Source organism: Colletotrichum scovillei (genome assembly GCF_011075155.1).
Source record: "Colletotrichum scovillei strain TJNH1 chromosome Unknown Contig00005, whole genome shotgun sequence".
NCBI classification, from domain to species: Eukaryota; Fungi; Ascomycota; class Sordariomycetes; order Glomerellales; family Glomerellaceae; genus Colletotrichum; species Colletotrichum scovillei.
The window spans coordinates 2,929,873-2,951,010 of NW_023336263.1; the positions used below are offsets into that span (position 1 = coordinate 2,929,873).

General features: G+C 52.1%; 8 protein-coding genes across 8 annotated transcripts; 5 read left to right on the top strand and 3 right to left on the bottom strand.

The window, feature by feature from the left end:
- Positions 1 to 2,242: 2,242 nt before the first annotated feature.
- Positions 2,243 to 5,294, top strand: HER10_EVM0006076 (uncharacterized protein). The gene is made up of 2 exons (XM_035475673.1): positions 2,243 to 3,369; positions 3,431 to 5,294. The coding sequence occupies exons 1-2, from the start codon at positions 2,950 to 2,952 to the stop codon at positions 4,739 to 4,741; spliced, it is 1,731 nt and encodes a 576-aa protein (XP_035334027.1). The 5' UTR covers positions 2,243 to 2,949; the 3' UTR covers positions 4,742 to 5,294.
- Positions 5,295 to 6,080: 786 nt separating this feature from the next.
- Positions 6,081 to 7,198, top strand: HER10_EVM0008159 (uncharacterized protein; the record flags this gene model as incomplete). Its single annotated transcript, XM_035477691.1, has 2 exons — positions 6,081 to 6,662; positions 6,730 to 7,198. Exons 1-2 carry the CDS (start codon positions 6,181 to 6,183, stop codon positions 7,196 to 7,198), a joined length of 951 nt encoding a protein of 316 aa, XP_035334167.1. The 5' UTR covers positions 6,081 to 6,180.
- Positions 7,199 to 8,335: 1,137 nt separating this feature from the next.
- On the top strand, positions 8,336 to 10,548 carry HER10_EVM0006682 (uncharacterized protein; the record flags this gene model as incomplete). The annotated part of the gene is made up of 3 exons (XM_035476261.1): positions 8,336 to 8,447; positions 8,507 to 8,833; positions 8,917 to 10,548. Exons 1-3 carry the CDS (start codon positions 8,418 to 8,420, stop codon positions 10,546 to 10,548), a joined length of 1,989 nt encoding a protein of 662 aa, XP_035334066.1. The 5' UTR covers positions 8,336 to 8,417.
- A 187-nt stretch (positions 10,549 to 10,735) lies between these two features.
- Positions 10,736 to 11,437, bottom strand: HER10_EVM0005779 (uncharacterized protein). Its single transcript, XM_035475383.1, has 2 exons — positions 11,088 to 11,437; positions 10,736 to 11,024 (listed from the first exon to the last, which is right to left on the bottom strand). The coding sequence occupies exons 1-2, from the start codon at positions 11,393 to 11,395 to the stop codon at positions 10,742 to 10,744; spliced, it is 591 nt and encodes a 196-aa protein (XP_035334005.1). The 5' UTR covers positions 11,396 to 11,437; the 3' UTR covers positions 10,736 to 10,741.
- Positions 11,438 to 11,785: 348 nt separating this feature from the next.
- On the bottom strand, positions 11,786 to 12,504 carry HER10_EVM0006861 (uncharacterized protein; the record flags this gene model as incomplete). Its single annotated transcript, XM_035476434.1, has 2 exons — positions 11,786 to 12,098; positions 12,410 to 12,504. The coding sequence occupies 2 exons, from the start codon at positions 12,502 to 12,504 to the stop codon at positions 11,786 to 11,788; spliced, it is 408 nt and encodes a 135-aa protein (XP_035334081.1).
- Positions 12,505 to 13,238: 734 nt separating this feature from the next.
- On the top strand, positions 13,239 to 14,758 carry HER10_EVM0009361 (phosphotransferase; the record flags this gene model as incomplete). Its single annotated transcript, XM_035478851.1, has 1 exon — positions 13,239 to 14,758. Exon 1 carries the CDS (start codon positions 13,253 to 13,255, stop codon positions 14,756 to 14,758), a length of 1,506 nt encoding a protein of 501 aa, XP_035334258.1. The 5' UTR covers positions 13,239 to 13,252.
- Positions 14,759 to 15,311: 553 nt separating this feature from the next.
- Positions 15,312 to 17,245, top strand: HER10_EVM0006006 (major facilitator superfamily transporter). The gene is made up of 6 exons (XM_035475604.1): positions 15,312 to 15,660; positions 15,744 to 15,955; positions 16,008 to 16,219; positions 16,276 to 16,452; positions 16,505 to 16,893; positions 16,963 to 17,245. Exons 1-6 carry the CDS (start codon positions 15,388 to 15,390, stop codon positions 17,152 to 17,154), a joined length of 1,455 nt encoding a protein of 484 aa, XP_035334020.1. The 5' UTR covers positions 15,312 to 15,387; the 3' UTR covers positions 17,155 to 17,245.
- Positions 17,246 to 17,660: 415 nt separating this feature from the next.
- HER10_EVM0010666 (uncharacterized protein) lies at positions 17,661 to 20,436 on the bottom strand. The gene is made up of 6 exons (XM_035483127.1): positions 19,817 to 20,436; positions 19,013 to 19,750; positions 18,739 to 18,956; positions 18,492 to 18,688; positions 18,052 to 18,437; positions 17,661 to 17,995 (listed from the first exon to the last, which is right to left on the bottom strand). Exons 1-6 carry the CDS (start codon positions 20,216 to 20,218, stop codon positions 17,801 to 17,803), a joined length of 2,136 nt encoding a protein of 711 aa, XP_035334349.1. The 5' UTR covers positions 20,219 to 20,436; the 3' UTR covers positions 17,661 to 17,800.
- Positions 20,437 to 21,138: the final 702 nt, after the last annotated feature.

A 21,138-nucleotide genomic window follows, 5' to 3' on the forward strand; every position in this document is an offset into this window, starting at 1 on the left:
CGTTTTGTTCTCGACCTCTTTTCAATTTCTCTAGATCAACGTTTGTTTCGAAGTTTGTGAACGATGTGGGCGGGCTTCGCGGAACCTGTCACACAGGCGTATGGAACCCACCACCGCGGCCTCCTCCTCGTGTGTTTCCGCGAATCCGCCCATGTCTCTGAGGGGCGGGACGAGTATTGGGAATTTCTCGGAGACATCCAGAATGACGTGTGCTAAGATTCTTGGGGGACAGGGGTAAGGGAGCTCGACTCCCCTTGTCTCTCCCCTTCTCCCCCGTCGGGAATTTTGGCAGCATTGACTGGGCAATTGTTTCTATGGCCCATAGGCTCTCGTTGCTGTGTGTGTGTGTTTTTGCAGCATGGCTCGGGTTCGCCCCATGGCCCGGCGGCCGGCACATAGCTCCAAGCCACGCAACACACAAGCGGTAAGCTTGAAGTGACATGGTAGCATTGTGATGGCCGAAGATGCCGTCCTCGGCGCCGCAAAGACTTGAAGATGGGTGAAAACTGACGGGAGGGGGAATTCTGAGAGACTGAACTGCAAGGTCTCGGCAGCGGCTATCCGGTTAGCTCGGGAATGGCTCTGGTGGCTGATCTTTCGCTGAAGTACAAACCGTTCTTGTTACAGCCAAGTCGGTCAAGACATTTTGGGGGAACACGAAAACCGCGAGCGCGAACCATTCGCTGTGAGCCTAGGATATGCTCACAGAATCTGTGGGAAAAAAGAAAACAACCTTGAACCTCCAAGGCTTGGGAAGATGGATTACCATCCTTCCACCCTGCAGCACAACCGCTTTCCCCACTATACCTACTCTCGATGATGGAGACACTCGCGTGATGCATTGCCGATGGGTTGGGCTCGCCGCTGTCGCTGACTCTCCTCTGAGCTGGTGATTGACACGGCTCGACCGCTGGCAGGGCTTTCGGGATGTGGAGAAAGGAAGTTTGACATGACTCCTATGGATGTTCAAGGCACTGGTGCAAAATTCCACCCTCTGCCTGCATCAACCCGGCTTTGCATGCCTTCAACTACGTGCAATTATTCCGAGCATGTTTGTCTCTAGAGGGTGAGGAGAGATGTCAGAAGTGTAGGTACCCGGTCTCGGTCTTCAGAGCCGTCATGAGACCCCCCGAAACAGAGAAAACATCAACGGCCGAGACTTCTTCGATGGGTATGGACAATGAACCATGGGGTTGCAAGACAGCAAGACACAGAACTGGGGCGCCTAGCAGGGACGGCGGAACGCCCAGAAATGTACTGGGCTGCGTAACCTGCAGAAATGCGACACCAACGCGGCAGCGGGTACAGCGGGGGGGATCAAACACGACGCAAGACGAACCAACATGCTATCCAGCCTCCTGGACGGATGCAGACACACGTCTGCAAGCCCCTGAGCCACCGTGACACCACGAGATCTCCAGGTCTGAAGCCGATATCCGTACAGAGTGTCTGTAGAGCCACTGCTTCTCACCATCTCCTCTCTGTCGATAGACTCTAATTCTTAAGTGTTGTCTGCTAAGAATTATTATAGATGGAAATAGACTTATTGCCTTGATCCCCGCCGTTCAAGGGGGCGGACCGAGAAAAGGATAGGGCCATGGTCCCAGAAAACCAAACCAAAAAAAAAAAAAAGCCTGAGCCACACACGCGCACTTCGCAAGCCCATAGAACCCCCATTCAGATGACGGTCTCCACTCGAGCTTACGACGACTGCACATCAAAGCAAGGATGACACAATCCCCAGCAACCCAAGAGCGGTGCGGCAACCGCAATGACAAGCGCCGACTAACGTTGTGCGGTTTCTATGGCTCTCTTCCTCAGCTGGCCCTGCTCCCGTTTCGTTCGTTCTCAGCGCTCCCGCCGCTGCGTTCCCAGGAAGTGCGAGGATGAGGCAAAGTAAAAGAGGTGAAAGGACAGGCCTACCACGCCGATGTGCCCACTCCCCGCTCGCCTGAATGTCAAGTTGAGGTGGAAGCTGGGATGAACCGGGGATCATGGATGAGAAGACCATCAGACCAAGCCGCCTTCCCGCCTTTCCCCCTCCAATCATTGGTGACGACGGTGAATGCCTCTTTACCCAGTTTCCATATCAAAGTACCGAGTGACATGGAGAATGTACGTTAGCCACACCCGGTGATAGTCAGTTAGTGACATTGAGCGCGCCCAGATGATTCAAGGCTGGGCCACATCCCGAGTGTTCCCTGGAAACCCGGAGGAAGGGCCCCCTTTTTTCTTACCAAGATTCCCATCGGTTTCTCCTGCAAGAGGGTCTGAGAGGTTGCTTTTTGAAGGGACGTCTTCCCGTCTTCTTCTAGTCTGGTTATTGTTTCGTCCTTCCTCCTGTTGGATCCCTTTGACCTCTTTGACACTTTTGTACCTGATCATCCATCAGAGATACCTTTCCTCATTCTTTTTCTTGTTTCCACGGCTTTCATTATCTGTTTACGTAGAGCTTCCTCTGGTGGAATACTCAGGAATAGATCAACGGGCGAAAATCCGGCACACCATCCGTCCCCGACGTAACCATCCCGCCCGTCCGGAGTAGCGACCTCTTGGCGGTCACCCATTGACTTTTTCGCCTCTTCGACTGCCGGCTTGGCACGGTACCACGAGCAACAACGGTGTTCCATCTACACACCACACACACACATACGAGCGCCTACTACATCGGGAAGGACTGTGTAAACCACCACACTGAGGGATCACGAAATATTATCCGAAACATCAACGGCAACCGACATATTCCCCATCATCATTGTCGCCAGTTGATACGCGGGGGAAAATTAAGCAACGACTACAGAGGAAACGATAGCAAAACTTGAACGAAGAAACGCCACGCACTGGTCGCCCCGTCGACTCACCTCACCAACCGTGGCGCCTAGACTCATCCCAAAGATCATCGTCACCTTTGACGACGCAACTCAGTTCCCTCGACACACATCGCACAGAATGTCAAAGGAGCTCCCCCGCCACGAACGGCGGCCTTCATCACCGACGGCGTACAGCAGCAGCAGCAGTAGCAGCGCCTCTGGCAACCCTTTTGAGCAGTGCGACATGAGCTTAAAGATGCTCCTCGCCTTCGTATCTACACGAGTCCTGCGCGGCGGCCCGCGGCTCATCGTCCAGCTTGTTCTTGCTTTTTGCGGTCTGCTTCTTTTGGGCAAGTTCTTCACATCGCCGACATCGACAGATACGATATTCGATTCAGGCTCAAGATGGAGCTGGTCGCCTTTTGGCAAAAGCGCAGAGGATGCTGGATTCGGGTCTGGTGGTGTTAGAGTCGTTGCGTTCGGATCGCCTGATATCGCGACGCCGTCGAGTGGAAAGGGAGCCAAGGGCAAAGGATGGACTGAGGCCCTTTGCGAAGAGGTAGGTTTGATTTCTGTGTTCGTGTCGCCTTTGAGATTCAGTTGACTAACATGACCTCAAGCTCCGATGCTCCTCTCACCAATCCTTCACTCCTTTGATCAGTCTCCCAGCGCAGGCTTTGACGTCTAACCAACACTATCGCGACACCATTGAGAAAGTCCAGCGTGAAATCGAAGAGTACAAGGCGCCGGGCTTTAACTACGACTTCCTCCTCGATCAGTTCCCCATCGCCGATACCGTCGCCGATCTCACCGCGCAGATCGACACGTTCCTCGCCCAACCCCAGGCCCGCGAGAACATCCCGAAAGAGACCATCTGGGTCTTCTCCTTCGGCACCTGGGATGTCTGGACACTCGCCTCCCTGCCACGAGAGTTGGGCCAGGGTATTGTAGACCTTGCTGCCCGCGCCCTCTTCGCACAAGTTGAGCGCGTCTACCAAGCCGCTCTCGACAACGACTCCGTCGCCTTCTCCGACTTTTGGGCCTACCAAAACGCCTCGCTCATCGACAAGCTGAACAACATGGATCGCGAAGGCGGCGACATTGACGAGCGCGAGATTGAAAACTTCCGCGTTGTCATCCCGGAGCTCTTCGACGTCTCCCTCACCCCCGGCTGGCACGCCCAGCGTCCGGCGCCACCGAGCCCTCACACCAAGGCCGAGCAAATGACCAACGCGGCGCACCTGACCGCGCGATGGAACTCGGAGATCAAGGGCCGCATGGATGAGTGGATGCGTACCGCCGACCCTCAGCCCGAGAACCCTGAGGAGGAGAGAGGCAAGTTCGGCTACGTGCCCGCCAGCAAGCGCGCCACAGCCCACTACCGTCGCTCCCGCGCAGAGCAAGGTCTCAAGGCCGCTCCCAAGGGCGAGGCTCTCCGCGTGCCATTCCCCCGCCGTGTGGCCGCTCAGATCGATACGGCCAGCTTCGTCCGCGAGGCGATTATCGAGAAGCAGATGCGCGAGTACGACCTCACAGACAGCACGGGCCGGGGTAACAGGACCGAGGATGGCGATAACCTCTTCTTCGCGGAGGCGTGGACGCCGTGTATCTGGGCAAAGACCTCAGAGACGGCTGAGGCTGCGAGCGGAGGGTACGCTGCGTGCGACAAGCCCGAGGAGTACCTCTTCCACTCGCCCTTCACCCTGAGCGAGCGAGCGATTGCGCATACGGCCAAGATCGTTGCCGGCGAGGCGAGAAGCAGACTTGCTTTCGTTGATGCGATTGATGAGGCCAAGGAGGGAGAGACCGCGACGGCTAGGGTCAAGAGACACGAGCCGAGGAGCGAGTTGGGCCACTTCCAGCGTGTCCTGCGTCCGAACCTCGCGGCGCGCATCGTTGAATCTGCGTGCCCGACGTTGGACGTCTGCTGAGTGGGTGTTTTCTTTTGTCACGTCATGAAACCCCGTCTCATGAGCCCTATCCATAGGATGAGGTACCCACCATGAGGTACAGGTGGATGATGTTTGTGTATTTCGCGGCATTGGCATTGGCGTTTGGAGGGGATTGGGTTACATGGACAACCAAAGCATCATCGTGTCATCGACGGCCCCAGAACAGTTGGGACCAGACGGAGTTTAGGATTAAATCAGATACCGGGGACATCCCCACAGAGTCAGTCATAGGCAATGACATTTCCATTGAGTACATCCCAAGCTCCGAACCACACTGTTGATGAATTGTGATCCGCGCCTTTAGTAAGTCGTCTTCCTCAAATCATTTCGTTTTTGAGATTTCGCGTAGGCCAGACGCCTCTTCAAAGACACCTTGAATACAATCTCCTCGAGCCTTCAAGCAGAAGACCATAGAAATGAATCTAGGGAAGCTGACGTACCCTTTACAGAAGACCGGACGTCGAATGCCCAGTCGTCGGTCCATGTCGCTTTTGTTAAATTGATCGACGTCGACTATCTCGGTACCTGCCGCAGTACCATCGCGCTATTCACCCATCTTGGTTGTTAGCATCGCCGCGCGGGGAAGCCCAGGAGGGTGACGCAGATCTCGCCAAGGACCGTAGGGCAGACTCTTGGGGAGAGCGATCTAAGCGGAGCTATGGGCTGAGGAACGAAAGCGCCCGATCTTGGCCCTCCAACTGGGACATCTGATGTCATTGCCTTCAAATCGCAAGCTCGCCGACACTGATGACATTGCTCAAAAGTTCCCACAACGCTTGCTCCCTTGGAGTTGATGGGAAAGAGTGAGATTATTGAATCCTGCGAACCACGACGCCAAGATGCGACCTGTGAATTCCCACCAATCCGCCGTCAACAGATGCCGCCCAACCAGTCACCCATCTCACCCACTCTAACCCAACTCACCTCACCGACCATCGGCTGTCCGAGGCGCGCCGTGCATGGCTGGCTACACGCAGAACACTTTTCCTTGCCTGGCATATGTTCCTGAGCGTCGCCAGAGCTTGATTCATGCCAAGACTGCTTAAGCTCGCTGACCTGGCGCGGCACAGCAGATTTGTCGCTGAATCGGGCAGTGGAATCACGAAATGTAACATGCCCTCTTTGCCCGACTTGTGTCTGCCTGGCCCTTGAAGACGCTAGCAAACAACCTAATGTGACGATAAACCTGGAGAGCAGTCCGATAGACCGAGCTGACATGTCTTTGCCAAGAGAAAAACATGCAAGCCGCTGTCTTTGGCGCCTTCTCATTGCAACCCCCTTGGTGCTGTCAGCTTATAGTTAAAAGCGACTTCCCCTCAACTCAACTCTGCAAACCGCGCTCATAGTCGAATTTTATTCAGGAGACGCATAACCCTGACAGAGAGTATAGCGCAACTCCGAATCCAGGCCAGCCCAACATGCCTCTCACCGAACTCTCACAACATGCAATCACAAACGTCGGGCCGCTGACAACAACATTCACTGCGCCCAGTTCATGCGCTACCTCATCCCCGAGCCTCTGGCTGGCCGCAGAATCCGCCTTCACGGACCGCGTCCAACCTTTTTTCCGTCAGAAATGCGAAGGTTCGGCATACGGCGAGTGTTTCCCCTCCGGCACCGTCTTTGATCAGATCCGCTCAGCGGCCACTACCACCGTTGACGCGGGCACCATTGCCTATTTCTCGCCCGCAAGCGTCTGTCCTGATCAGTACACGACAGCGGGTGTCGCTGCAAAGAATGCCGAGGGCACGATCAGCTCGTCCGGAGTCTTTGTCCCGCCTATCGTCAGCGTGCCGTTTGGGTCCGGGTACATGAGTGACAGGCTGGCGTATAACCCCATCGTCAACGTTCTTATGGAGGCTCTCGAAAGTAATGAGACCGCGGTCATTTGCTGTCCCGAGTAAGTTCAAGTTCGCGGCCACTCATAGCAGAGTTTTCCCGAAGATTAACGATCGTTATTACATCAGTGGCTACACTGTAGGGTTTAACGGAGAGTGCTTCTCGCGAGTTCCAGAGTCAGTGTACGGCGCCATGACGGCGTGTCAGCGGCTCGTTGGCAATGTGACCATGGCGCAAGCGACCTTCACCTACAACAATACCGTCGTCTCCGGAGCTGTATACTCGTACACACCCACCAGCTACGACATCAGGACTAGCACGCGGACCTTTACCGGTGCCCAAGCTGATGGTTGGATTCCGGTTGCTTCGAGACCCGCAGTGACAATGATTCATAACGCGGCTGCGCAGACGGGGACTGGCAGCGCCGGGGAGAGCGGCACAACGGCTGCTAGCGGATCCTCGGCTCCGACGGGGACGGGGGCGTCTAGTGCGGCTCACGGCCTCCGAATGACGACTACGGGGGGTAATGTGGGAATACTGGCGACAGTATGGGCTTTTGCCGCGCTTGCTGGTGTTGCCTTGGCGATGCCTTTGTGAGAGATGGTGCATGACAGTGTCGGGACCAAGATCTACCTAGATGATACCTCCTCAGGCTTTCTCACTTATAACCGAATGCTTAATGATAAGGGATACCAAATGAACTCCTTCAAGTCTATCAAAAAACTTCTCCAGTTGAAAGTTGGTCTTGGAAGCGTACCCAGCTCACTCTCATCCGGGAATGTGTCCTGAGTCCATTAGCGCTGCCTCTATCATCGACGCCGTTTTGGCAACACAAAGACACATGCAGACCAAGACTCGGAGGATGAGATGACGATCTGAACTGCAAAAATATCTTCTTCCAATCGGTATAACTGAACTTTTCCACCACGGGACTTTCACGCCTACCACGCATTGCATGATGCCAAGACTAGGCAGACACTGGTACCCTCCCTAAAGTCCCCTGCTGCTCGCTCATGTTGTCGGTCCTTTCCCATGTGCCGCAGTAAGCCGAGTACTACCTGAGCCGTCACTCGTCGCCTTCCCTGAAATCTCAACGTACTCCATCTATCAGCATATATGTGTCAAACACCCAAATTTCGAGTCGAGATAAGGTATCCAACTATCAAGAAAACAATCTACAATCCATGCAAGTGAGTCATTACTTTCACCTCGGAGACCCCCACGGCTACCATGATCTTGAGAACTAGTTCTGGGCGGGTAGCCTTGTGCTTCATGGTGAATGCAACCACGGTCCAGAAATTGGATTACCTCTATTACGATTGAGAATACCTCTAAGCTTCACCATCAAATAGCTGCAACCTAATTTAATAATGTACATGAGATCGCGACTACATATTTTCAAACGTTTCATTTTGAGATATTTCATCGCTCATTGTACGTACTATTGATCGTTCGACAGAAAGTCTGCATCGCCAACCTGTCAATCCTTGGCCTCACTGAACAGCACTTGCATGTTGATGTTCACAGATTCACTGAAGTGACATCTAGCCGCCGAGTCATGTCGCTTGAGGTCCATAAATTTAGGTTCAGGCAACTGGCGGACAATATTTTAGCTCGCTGAAATATCCCCGAGCCGATCAAACTAGTGACTTTTGTTTACGAACATAAAATACCATTCGTGCCATGCGCTAGACGGGCTACTTTTGATAAAAATGCATCTGAGAACAACTTGGAGCCTTAGTAACCTGTCCATCTAGGTTGCCAGTTTCAACACCCCATCTCCTAACATTTCGGACTTTTTACTAGAATATTCAAAATGACCGAACTACAATTCAACCAATTCAGCGTACACACCCAGCCGGTGTTTCTCATATCACGGAACAGTAACTAACGTCTAAACACCAGAACGATGAACTTCGACCTCAGTCTATCACCCATGCATCCGGGATGATTCGGCTCCCTGGCTATGGCCTGCCGCTTAACTACCTGCCAGACAAGCGAGACAGATTCCCTGTGCTCATGGAAGACACCAACAAGAGTTGGAAAGCTAGCACTCTGCTAATTCGAGAAGTCTGCATGCTAAAGTTCATGGAAGACATTACGAACAAGCCAGAGTGGTGGCGGAAAGTTCGAGATCCGGTGATTTCCGCCAGGTGGAAGGAGGAAGTGCAGGGTTTGGACTGGGCAGCATACAGAAGCCATGGAGACTTCACGAAGAACATGGCTGAAGCGGTAAGTTTCAGTCCATTTCATATAACCTTCACATGGTCTCGAGGAAGCAATTGCATTGACTGAGCTGACATTGAGACTCCAAGTGCATGCAAGAACTTCGAAAGAAGGCAGCGTTGTACGAGGAAACGGGCCTCATTCCTGTCCTGGATTACTCTACTTGTGTCATCAAGTCAGACAAGCTGCTACCCAGCTCCCTGGTTGATCGTCTCAAAGTCGCCGTCAAATCTCTCGAAGATATTCCCGATGTCGAACAGGATTGGCATCCGGGAAGTGACGGTAAAGTCCTCGACTTAGTGCACCCGTCACTCTTCCCCCTCCTGTACGGCCGCTCACGTATCATGCATCAACGCATCGCATTAGACAACTGTCTCGAAATTGGCGGACCCGAGTTTCTCGTACCGAAACCCGACGAGTCTGACGTTGGTGAAGGTAGAACTTTCGACTGGCAAGGTGCGCCTGTTGAGCTGGTGTCCACCAAGTTCCAGTGGCTACCATCTGACGTCGCCATTAGCGAAGACGGCCGACCTACCATCGAGAGTTATGTCAATAACCTGCACCCAAGGGAACATTCCGATCTGTACCCCATAATCGAAGAGCTGATACAGAAGTCTTTGCCAGCTTGGGACATCATCTATCGCTGGGTGAGAAAGTTCCCAGTACAGCGTCTCAGGGCGCGGAAGGTTGGAAAGCGTGTTGCGATACCTGATGCTGTCCCCGAGCAGGGAATCCAGTTGGGTGAGAACGAAAGTGATGTTCCCGTCGATAGGCCAGATGAACATCACCTGGAGATCGACGGCTTAGTCCAGCCCACAGCCGCTACTGGAGAGAAGATAGGCAGACAACGCGGGAACGCCCACGAAAGCAAGCGACTGAAGAGCGACGAGACGGCCTCTGAGGAGGAAGAGGACGACGATGAACACTATGACGAAAGTCATGATGAGGACGATTACGACGACTATGACGACGACGATGACAGCGACAGTGAAGACGAACAAGTTCGAGAGCCCTCTTCGTACTTCAGACTGTCGCCCAAGAACATCAAACAAGCCGGATTCTTCAACAACGCGCCCCGCATTCAAGTCATCGTCAAGCTCGCCAACATTCACCTTACGTCCGAGAAGCCAACCTACGATGGCGGCTCATGGCACATCGAAGGTCAACTCAACGAGCACATCTGCGCCACAGCGCTCTTCTACTACGATAGCGCCAACATCACCGAGTCCCAGCTCGCTTTCCGCGCTCCAGGGAACAGGGAGAAGCTGGATCAGCGTCTCAACTACCAGCAGTACGATCACAAGTCCATCGAAAAGGTCTTTGCTATACGTAGTAGCTCTGATACCCTCCAGGAGGTGGGAAGCGTGCTAACGCGGCCTGGGAGGGCGCTCTTCTTCTCGAACTTGAGCCAGCATAAGGTGCGGCCTTTCAGGTTGGAGGATCCGACGAAGCCTGGGTATAGGAAGATTGTGGCTTTGTTCTTGGTCGATCCTGCTGTGTCTGTGATTTCGACGGCAAATGTGCCTCCCCAACAGAGGCATTGGTTCGAGGGTAGAGACCAGGTTCAGGGGGCGGACGACATCGTTGAGACCATGAGCGCCCTAATTGAAATAGACGACGCAAAGAAGCTGCGTGAAGATCTCATGAAGGAAAGGACAGTTCTGTCAAGGACTGTTAATGACGAGCTGAGGGATGTGGAGTGGAGTTTCTGTGAGCACTGAGATAGAATTGAGTTGACTTTGCTAGTTCCGAGACTTTATGTAAGGTAGATATAAACTGTAGATAATCCAGCACCCCAGAGGTTTTCATACCGTTATGACTGTTGAAAAATGGCGTATGCCATGTGTGGAGAGAAACTACGCCGCCCTTTAAGCATGCAACTGTTGACGATTACGACACTGGCCCACCACTGCTTTACTTGCTTTGCATCCACGGGTTGGGATGCCCATCTCTGTACAAAACCTCATTATTGACCCTTGCGCGATCTGTAGTGCCCTTTCGTTTCTGACAACATCTGGGAACGGCCAATACCTTCTTTCCTGTGTATTCCAGTGCATCGACCGGAAATCTCACGTATTCGTTGGCAGTCTTGCCCTGATCAGACTCCACCTCGATGATGTTGAGTTGTAGTACCTCTGGATCGGCGTCATCCACGGGAACAAGATGATCGAACGTAACACCATAGTAGTCTAAGTCGCTATTTAAAAAGACACCTGTCGTTAGCTGTAATCATTTCAGCCGGCAATGGATAAAACCTTACTCTACTATTCTATGACCCTCTCCAATCCATCCAATGTATTCGTCCCGTACGACCAAATCGCCGGGGACATCAGAACGGACGCTCTTCCCATAAATGTGCCGAAACGTCAGCGTTGCGAGTAGTGGACCAGCTTCCTGAGGAAACTTCCCATCAAATACGCGAGTATCCCATGAAACAGACGGGAATAGCTTTTCTATCGATTCTCGTGGACCTTCGATCCTGATTCTGAGCGGCCGCTCAATATCCGGTAGATGGAGATGCCCAGGAGGAGATCTGATGCAGGATGGGATAAAAAGCTCAAGGGCCATGACGAGAGGTATATACCACTAAGCTCAGTTTTTCGAATCCTACATGTAGTGGTTGTGGGGAGACAGGCCAAGTTCCTTTGAATCCGAAGAGGGAATGACCGTGCTTAAGTAGGTACACGGTAGTTTTGGCTGTTGCCTAGACCAACGCGGCCTACGTACTCTCAAATGGCCGCCTACTCGAACCGAAGCAGTCAATCTATCTATGAGCCACGTGACGAGATGCCCTCGTGTGCATTCAGAGTTACCAATTTCAGGCTTGAATAGTGACCTTGCATCAATTACTGAGACAATGTTGAATTAACATGAGCCTATAAACTTGAGGACGATATCCACAACATTTCTAAAGTACTTAGTATGTTGCGACGTCAAATGAGGGGATGAAGCGATAAATTACGTCGCTTCCTTTTCATCCTTCTCATCTTTCTCCCCATCCTTTCCCTCATTCTTTTCCTCGTCACTCTCCTTGTCCTTATAACCGCGTCGTTCTCTGGTTACCCTTCCGGCGTTTTTCACGAGTTGCATACCCGAACGCTTTGCCTGGGCTGCTGTTCCGGCATCACCCATCATATCTTTACCCTTTACTTGGTTGCTGTTTTTCTGACCCTTCTCATACGCCTTGTCGCCCTGAGCATAGCTCTTTTCGCCTACGTGCTCTTGGTACTCTGATTTGTCTGTAATATCATCGGCTGCCATGATAACCGTCCTAATTAAAATTAAAGTATTAGTCAAGATATTGAGCCGGTCTAAAGACAGTGACATGCCTGTTGGAGTTGTGATTTGGAACGCCAGGTGTGATATGAAGACGATACCGGTAGCAAAGTTTACGTTGTTTACTCGATTTAGGGAACGTCGAAAGGGATGATTTGCTTGAGTGAGCGTCTACTCTAGAATAAATCAACATATCCCGAAGCTTTCTCTGTCTTATATACAATTCTTCATTTCGAATTATTCGAGCTTCTGACTGTAAGAACCCATCGCTCACTATCTTTCTCACAAAGTCCTCAGCCAGTTTACCGTCCAGTGAGCGCCTTATCCTCAGCATCAGACTGTTCAGCGTTCACCCATATGCTTACCAAAACCCATGCTCGGTTTCTCTTCGTCGAGATCATTCCCCAGATTCCACCTTTGTTCCGAACATTGAGGTTGTTACACCTCTAGCCGTTCAAAGTGAATTCTGAGGATTTGTTCTTCAAGATGGATATCACTAAGCATCACCGTCGGGCTCCAAGCGCTGCTGGTATCCACAGAATTAAGTTGCTGAGTGCCTTGTCCCGACCCAGCTGCCTCAAACCAAGCCCTTGAGACCCGTCAAGTACTTTGCTCCACGACACAGTGACTTTGTTAAATCTTTTACGTTGTTCGGTATGTGGAGGTAAGTTTAGTAACTTGATATCGTCTACTGCCAAGTCCGGCGTGTCACAGGTAAGTAAAGTATTGATGTTAGTGGACCGAACGACGTGCATTGATCAAAGAATTCGGCGCGATTCGGCGCCTGCCCCCAACGTTGAATTCAATAGCTTTGACCAGGGAATGCTTGATGTGTTATCGTAGCTCCACAATGCATGACCCTCTTGGGTTTTGCAGGACTCACCGAAAGCTGGGTGAACTGGCTGTCTTTGTTTCGGCCCTGAAGGTTTCGTCAATGGGTTTACCGTTGGACGTCAGCTGCTACGCCTCCTTAAGCCTGTTATGGCCAAGACACTCACCAACCCCCACACTACCTTTCACGGCCTTCGGCTGCCCAACGACCTTTGCAGCCTCAGGCACGCATAGTCTTAAATACAACACAATGTTGGTTGGTGTTTCCAGCCCCTCCATGTTTGCATTCCTTCTTCACTCTCCTCGTTTATCAGCGCAATGGCAGCTCGGCAGGACTCTGACAACCTGAAATGGGACCAGACCGATAAACTCTGGGACGAAGATGTTGAGCAAATCTCATTGAGATCACATTCTCGAAAGGTTGAAGCGCTTGCCGAGACCGTGATGGGTTCGCCCGGAAAGGTCATCGAACCGGTGATTCTCGGTGGATACCACGTCCTCTATACCTTTCGACTAGACGGCGAAGCTTCTCCCGCAAATGTCTTGATACGCCTGTCTTGTCTCAGTCAAGGCATTCTGCATGAAGAGATGATGCTTAGCGAAGCCGCGACGGCGAGATACCTTACCCAGTTTACTCAACTCATAGTTCCCAAGGTTTACCAGCATGGTGTCGATCCCGTTTCTGGCCTCGGCCCGTTCCTCATTATCCAAGACATGGGGTCACGAAAAACCTTGGGGCACGCCTTGTCACCGCCCGATTCTGATACGCTCTTATTGGACCCTGATATTCCTGAAGCCAGACTCAAAGACCTCTATTACAAGATTGCACAATGCGTGCTGCAGCTTACACGACCTACGTTCTCGCGTATTGGGGCTCTTGTCGAGACCACCCCAGGATCAATCTGTGTGGCAGGACGGCCCGTTACCCTCAACATGACTAATATGGTCAAACTTTCCAACATACCAAAGTCGGTGTTACCGGCCAAAGACGCAACGTACCAGACGGCCGATGAGTGGTATGTGGAACTGGCCGAGATGCAAATGGCAACGCTCCTCTTTCAGCACAACGACATGATATCCTCGGAAGATGACTGCAGGACCAAATACGTCGCGCGCCAACTTTTCCGCAGATTAGCCAAACAAGGCCGATTATCGAGCTTTGGATTTGCTCAGGACGATTGGTCAGCCCTGGCCAAGCACAAGCGTGCGACGATGCCGATGCCGGATAATTCGGGGTCTTTCCACTTGTGGTGTGACGACTTTAGGCCGGATAATATTCTCGCCGATGACAACAATGGCAACGTTCTTGGGACTATCGACTGGGAATTTTCATACGTCGCGCCAACCCAGTTCTCGTTGGATTCACCATGGTGGCTGCTGCTCGATGTACCCGAATCCAGGAAAAAGGGTGTTGACGATTGGGCGACTGAATACGAGAGACGTCTCCCGACATGGCTGTCAGCCTTGGAAGACGCAGAGAAGGAAGTGGGGAACTCAGGTTTGCCGTTCACTCTCTCAGCTTATATGCGAGACAGCTGGGCCACGGGGCGTTTCTGGCTAAACTATGCCGCGAGGAAGAGCTGGGCATTCGATGCGATTTACTGGAAATATCTAGATGAAAAGTTCTTTGGCCAACGTGATCCGAACAGCAAGATTCCCAAAAGCAAGCTTTGGAAGACTAGAATCCACCTTCTCAGCTCGGAAGAGCAAGCTGCTATGGACACCATGGTGCAAATCAAAATTGAGGAGTCCAAGGAACGGAAATTGGTGGAATGGGAAGACGCAGAGGCAAGACAACGTTTATCGTCTTTTTTGTTTGACTAGACCCTTGCTTGAATACATGGTAGGAAATCCGTGTTAAGTTACTTCATTTCTGCTCTCAGTCGGGTCTTTAGTCTTTATCTTGGATTGATTGACACGCATAGCAATTAGATGATCCCTTTCAACATTTTTTTAATTATCGACCGATAAGCAGATATGCCGTTATCAAGTCTGAATAAAGTACCGACAATATGTATGAAATAAGGTGGCCAATTGAAGAATTTCCAAGAACTACCTTATTTCGGCACCAGTTGCATGAAGAAGTCGGGGGTTGTTGAAGCTGACGGTCTTATCTCTAACTCCCATCCAGATGTCCATCAAAACGGACAAGATCGCGCAATCCGCGGGTAGTGGGGTTAGGCGGGGTTCAGCATTTGATCCAGAGAACCTTTGTAAGCCTTAGTACCGAACGGGTGTAACTCTGGATGACAGGATCAACCCTTCATGGTTGCGGTTAGAGACATCGGCCGAACCTCGGTTAAGCCCAACGACCTTCCCTTCTTTATCTCCCCATGGGATATTCGGGGATGGCGAAATGTGCAACCCTTCAAGACGACATCGTTGAACCCCAGTGGCACCCTGGATGGTAGTACGCGGGCTGGCGTGCAGGCTCGCTTCAAATAACAGACAAAATGCCGGGTGCAACCTCTGGGGAGGCGGCGCCGCTGCTTCCCGGCTCGACACTCTCACATCGAAAACGTGAGCAGCCCGTGTCTGAGATGGTGTCAAAGATCAAGGAAGCCCTCTGGGGCCCGCCGTCTGTTGAGCGATCGCTGCTTATCAAGCTTGATTTCACCGTGCTCATTTACTTTTCTGTCGTGTGGTTCCTGTTCGGCGTCAACCGCGCGAGCTACAATACAGCGTATATCAGCGGCATGAAGGAGGACCTGAATTTCCAAGGAAAGGTGAGCGACGCCCGACAATGCAACAAGAACAACATTCAAAAGCCTGCATACCAGATAGAGCGACTGACTTGACCTCTGATTAGGACTTCAACTACATGCATACAATCTACCTAGTCACCTACGCCGTATTCCAAATTCCCTCAACCTCACTACTAACCATCGTAAAACCCCGCTACGTCTTCGTCGCAGCGAACACAGTTTGGAGCGTCCTCACCCTCGTCACATTCCGAGCGACACACGTCTACCAAGTTTTCGTCCTCAACGGCTTCGAGGGCGCTTTCTCAGCCATCGCATAGTAAGTTCTCCCGTGCGCCTCGTAAAGTTACCTTGCTAACACCGCACCTCAGCGTCGGCGCGCACTTCATCTACGGATCATGGTACAAGCAATCCGAGCTAGCCACCCGTGCAGCAGTCTTTTGCGCGTTTGGCAATCTCGGCAACATGGCAGGAGGCTGGATCCAGGCGGGACTCCTGGCGTCTCTATCCAACGGCCCGATTGAGCCCTGGCGACTTATTTTCATAGTGGTTTCGTGCATCACCATCCCCTTTGCCGTCTTTGGTGGGTTCCTGCATGTGTTCATAGCATGATTTGGTCGATAGCTGACATGTCGAAAGGCTGGTTCGCCATCCCGGACCTACCAGAGCATCGCGCAGCGAGATTCCTGACCCCGGAAGAGAGGGACCTCGCCGTCACTCGCCTCGGCAGAACACAGACAAAAGCATGGGACAAGAGCGTATTCCAACGTGTCCTACTCAGCTGGCAATTCTGGCTCCTCCCAACCGTCTTCATGCGTGAGTCTTCACAACCGTTTAGTCCTGAGTCGGTACTGACATGTGAACATAGTATACTCCCTCAGCGTCCAAGCAATAGGCAACAACGTCATACCCCTCTGGATGGCATCCCGGGGCTACTCCGTAATCCAGCAAAACAACTACCCGACCGCGACCTACGCCACAGGTATCGTCGCGACCTTCATCTACTGTGCAGTCTCCGATAAGCTTCGCTCGCGCTGGCAGGCCTCGCTGTGCATCGGGTTCACCTTCATAGTCAGCAGCGCAATTCTGATCTCGAACCCGCCGGACGCAGGGTACTTTTTCGCGTTTTATCTCATGGGCACTACGTATGCGCCGCAGGCGCTGTGGTACTCGTGGATGGCGGATCTGACGGCGCACGATTTGCAGCTGAGGGCTATTACGACGGGGTTCATGAATTCGTTTGATTTTGCGTTTGTGGTGAGTGGGCTACCTACTTTTGTTCCCCCCCATTCGCATTTTTCTTTGGCACTGACTGATGAAACGTAGACGTGGTGGCCTCTAATCTTTTACCCCGTGACGGATGCACCGAATTATCGGAAAGGTTACATTGCTAGTCTGGTGACGGGCGCGTTGACTGTGCCGGTGATTTTGTTAATTGCGTATCTTGAGAGGCGGGGGAGAAAGCTTCGTAAAGTTGGCAGTGTCCGCGATGAGCACGCGGAAAGCTCGAGGGACTAGAAGTAGACAGAAGTTGGAGGGAGGTATTCACACGATACGATCATGTCAAGATCTCATTAACTTAGATATTGGAAAGTGAAGCAGTTCGGACAAGGCCCTGGATTATAATATAAGACTTGGATAAGCATTTACATAAAGATGTTATTTTTTTCTAGGAATTTGAGTTCACCTGCTGTTTTAAGACAAGATAGAAAGACCGAATTATCTCAGCAGTAGAAAGTGAAGAATTGCCGAAGGCCAACGGATAGACTCGTGATTCCCATGAATTCGTATTGATAAAAAGTAAGTAGTGCCCCGCCCTTAAAAGGTGTTTGGGCAACCCTGTCAGTTTTCAGAACCCCATAAATTACTCTCTTCTGCCTGCCCATAGCTAGAGTTTACAGTTTCTGGGTTGCTGCTATGGACAGGCAGAAGAGAGTGATTTACGGGGTTCGAAGACTACAGGGTTGCCCAAACACCTTTTAAGGGCGGGGCACTACTTACTTTTGTTGAATTCGTATTGATAACTCGTGATTGCTATGATTTATCCGTTTACTGTACAGCTATTGAAAGTCGTATGCTGTACCCTACCCGCGTGATTCAATCTCTCTGGAACGCCGTGTATATGTTACAGTCCTTTTCCCTTCTCATAAATGTCATAAGCTCGTTACCAGGCCTCCCACATCTGCGACCCTAAGGCCACGAGACGGTTGAAGAGTTCATCTCTGGAAATGATGGCAGTAAGATGGTACTCCTTGCCCATGCTGTCCGTCACAATCAGGCCGTCTGCAATCTCACGATCGGTAGCCCAGCCGACAAAGATCTTGGACTTCCAACCAAGACCGCCAACTTTGCGAATTTGCTAGCGACGTGCACGTCAGTCATGGCTTCTGGAGAAACAGGGCCGAAAGTTCTCACCTCAATATCACCAATTGTGACAGTCCACGTCGGACTCAAGTCATCTGACTCCGTCGTCCAACTGAGCGCGGGGGTCGTGGCCGTAGTTGTGATATAAGCATGACCCCTCTTGCCCTTCCAGCGCGCGGGGAAGCGGACAGGACCCTTCTCGGGATCAGGCGTCTTCTTGACGACGCCCAGCCTGTCCTTTGCGTGTTTAGCGCCGACCTTGGCCTTTACCTTGTCCGCGGCGAGAGTGGTGTTGATGCCGCCCTTGGCGGTGCTCTTGATGAAATTCATGATACGATGGCCCTTCTTCTGCTTGTGCTCTGCCGTTTCCGATTCAGCTGGTGCCAATGCTGCTTCATCGGGTTGAATGGCTTCGTCTATTTCTGCTTGATCTACGCCTGGTGAGTTATGAGCCAGTGCTTAGCAATATTTTGACATCATGGGTCACTCACCAAGATGCTCCAGGTCCTGGCCAGCGGTTGCATGAGGTTCATCAGGTGGCGGTACATCGGACTTTGGCGGAGGTGGAAGCGGGGCTTTGTTCCGCTCGCCGATACGTAGGAGCGTGATGGTGACTTGGGCATTGGTGGGAATGCCCTTGAGAATGGTGTTTCGCAATTCAACATACTTCTGCCATTGAGGGTAGGTGCTGGACATACTTTAGACACGCGAGTAATCAACGTTGAGAGAAAAACTGACCGGTTGATAAACACCAGGCCTCTTTGGATGATGGGGTCTCCAAAGATGGTGAATCCAACCACAAACCCGGTGCCCTTGACCACCATGTACGAGGTTGTAAATAGAGAGACGAGTAACAGTGGCAAGATAACGCTAGCAAGGACAAAACGGGGTCTCTGCTGAGGGAATGGTGGAGTTGGGCTCAGGGCGTTTCCGAAACGCTCCCAGGAATCGACGAACTGTTCATTATGTCGTCAATTACATGGACTAGTAGCTTATGGGTCGGAGTACTCACGTCGGCGATGCCATGCATCACAGGCCTAGCCTTGACCCAAACGGACTCGTGAACAGGCTTCTTGGTCTTGTCGTGGTGGGAAGTGGGTTCCTTGCCGTCCGTCTTATCCTTGGCATTGACGACATCTTGGGTCATGTTAGTAGGGTCGGGGACAGAAGAGTCGTCGTGGGGATCGCCTTGAGGATGTTTTCCCGCCGCCGTGCTGATGATCAGCGATGAGATGCTGTTCACGAAGCTCGACGCCTCCTGTTCTACGGCCTCTCCTGCGTGCTTCTCGGGTGCGCCGGTAATCGAGTCATCGGACGCGAGGACGCCGGATGCGGGTTTCTTGACACCGCCGGTCTTGCTGTCGATGAGGGAAGCGGGGGCGGGAGGAAAACAAAAGTCTCGCGATTGCGGGACGAGGATGAGAACGATGAGGAAGCTGGCGAAAACGGGGACGACGTAATCGAAGATCCAGGCGATGGAGTAGACTGCGAGAAAAAGTGAGGTGCGCTTGTATTCGCGCCATGAACGAAGACGGACGATATGCTTCCAGAAGGAGAACAAGCCAACAACAACAGTCATGTACAAGCGCTCGACATGGGCGCGAAGTTTATCAGGCGAGAACTCCTCCTCGTCGGCGATGTTCATATCCAGGTTTGCAAGCTGCCCGTCTACATTTAGCTGCTGATATGCGGCAAGTTGGAATGGCAAGCTCACCGGTGGCTCGGGAATCGACTTGACGTGGAAGATTTGCTAAGAAAGTATCAGTATCCCCACGAATGGCATAGTTCAGCACAGAGTTCGTTCGGCTCGGTCTACCTTGTCAAATCGTCGAACCAATATCCAGAGATCCTCGTTGCTCAAACCACCAACCATGGGCTGCGCAACCTTGCTGGGCGGGTTATTCCATCCCAAGTTCTTCACTTCGACATGATCGTGGTCAAGCTCGGCGTGTCCCTTCTCCTCGACCGGCTTCTCTTTGGCAGCCATGTCTGCTAGGTGATGGCTGTCTGTTGGTCTCTCTTCCTCGTGTGCCTCTACTATCTCGGGCTCCTGTCCCATCGTCGACTGGCTGGAGTATCCATAGCTGGATTGGCTCGCCGGGGTGTCTACACCGGGTTCTGAAGCAGCAGGCGGAGGGGGAGGTGCTGTCGTTGGCGGAGGTGGAGGCGGTGCGTGTGAATCCATCTCGTCGGCGTCGCTAGGTTTACCCTTGAACATGGTTGCTGTCGTTCTCGTTCCTGTTCGTGGGCGGAAAGAAGCGATGGGATGGACGTTCGACTGCGATGCGGGGGACCTCCAAGCTTTGAAGTCGTCTCGAGGTTCATCCGCTCGTATGGGGCTACGAAGCTGAGACAGCTGAAAATCATGATTTGGGGGAGAAAGCTGGCACGAGCAAAGAGCTGGAATGCAGCCGCCGCCGACGTCAAGCGCGTATCTGCTCGAGCTAGGTACTTACCGTATTTGGATAGGTATGCATGACGTCACGGGCCGCGCAGCACTAAATTGGGTGCTCCTAGGCGATGATCGCGATCGATAGCCACCAGTGCACACGGAAGATCTCCACATGGGTGAACACATCCATGGATGAGCTGCCTTAGAGTGCTTAGATGTGCAGCAAGACGGGAAGCAATGACACCTGTTTACCGGATGATTGGGTGGCATCCTCTGCTTGGCCTGCCGTTTTGACAGCTCCGAGCTCGTGTAGCCACATTCTGGGTGTAGGCGAAGGGAGGGAGGGCGATCCGGACCATTCGATCCTTCACTCGATGGATTGCGATCATTGGCTTAGCCAACATGCTGTTTTCTCAGTTTTGTCTTCAGTCTGGATTACTCTGGTCGGACAACCCACTCAATATGACATGAATTTAGGTAGGTAATTGAAGCTTGAGGATTGGTGCCGTTATGAGGAGAGGTTTGACTTCCTCACTTCGATTTGAGGCAGAGTCTCATCATTGCGATGGAACTCTTACTGACTTCTTGCTTGGGGCTTCTCTGCTGCTCAATGACTCTCATTCCATTGACATTGAAATTAAAATACCCCAACTCGTAATTCATAGCGACTCCGATAATGGTTTCACTTCGGTTAACACAGACCTGAATACCTACAGTGTGACCAGAGCTCAGCTAAGCATCTGCTT

Coding starts and splice junctions, on each gene's coding strand:
- HER10_EVM0006076 (XM_035475673.1), top strand. CDS start 2,950: ATGTCAAAGGAGCTCCCCCGCCACGAACGGCGGCCTTCATCACCGACG. Junction 3,370..3,430: donor CTGAGGCCCTTTGCGAAGAG/GTAGGTTTGATT, acceptor CATGACCTCAAG/CTCCGATGCTCCTCTCACCA.
- HER10_EVM0005779 (XM_035475383.1), bottom strand. CDS start 11,395: ATGGCCCTTGAGCTTTTTATCCCATCCTGCATCAGATCTCCTCCTGGG. Junction 11,025..11,087: donor GAGGGTCATAGAATAGTAGA/GTAAGGTTTTAT, acceptor CTTTTTAAATAG/CGACTTAGACTACTATGGTG.
- HER10_EVM0006006 (XM_035475604.1), top strand. CDS start 15,388: ATGCCGGGTGCAACCTCTGGGGAGGCGGCGCCGCTGCTTCCCGGCTCG. Junction 15,661..15,743: donor ACCTGAATTTCCAAGGAAAG/GTGAGCGACGCC, acceptor ACCTCTGATTAG/GACTTCAACTACATGCATAC. Junction 16,894..16,962: donor CGTTTGATTTTGCGTTTGTG/GTGAGTGGGCTA, acceptor GATGAAACGTAG/ACGTGGTGGCCTCTAATCTT.
- HER10_EVM0010666 (XM_035483127.1), bottom strand. CDS start 20,218: ATGTTCAAGGGTAAACCTAGCGACGCCGACGAGATGGATTCACACGCA. Junction 18,957..19,012: donor TGATGCATGGCATCGCCGAC/GTGAGTACTCCG, acceptor CATAATGAACAG/TTCGTCGATTCCTGGGAGCG. Junction 17,996..18,051: donor TCACAATTGGTGATATTGAG/GTGAGAACTTTC, acceptor GCACGTCGCTAG/CAAATTCGCAAAGTTGGCGG.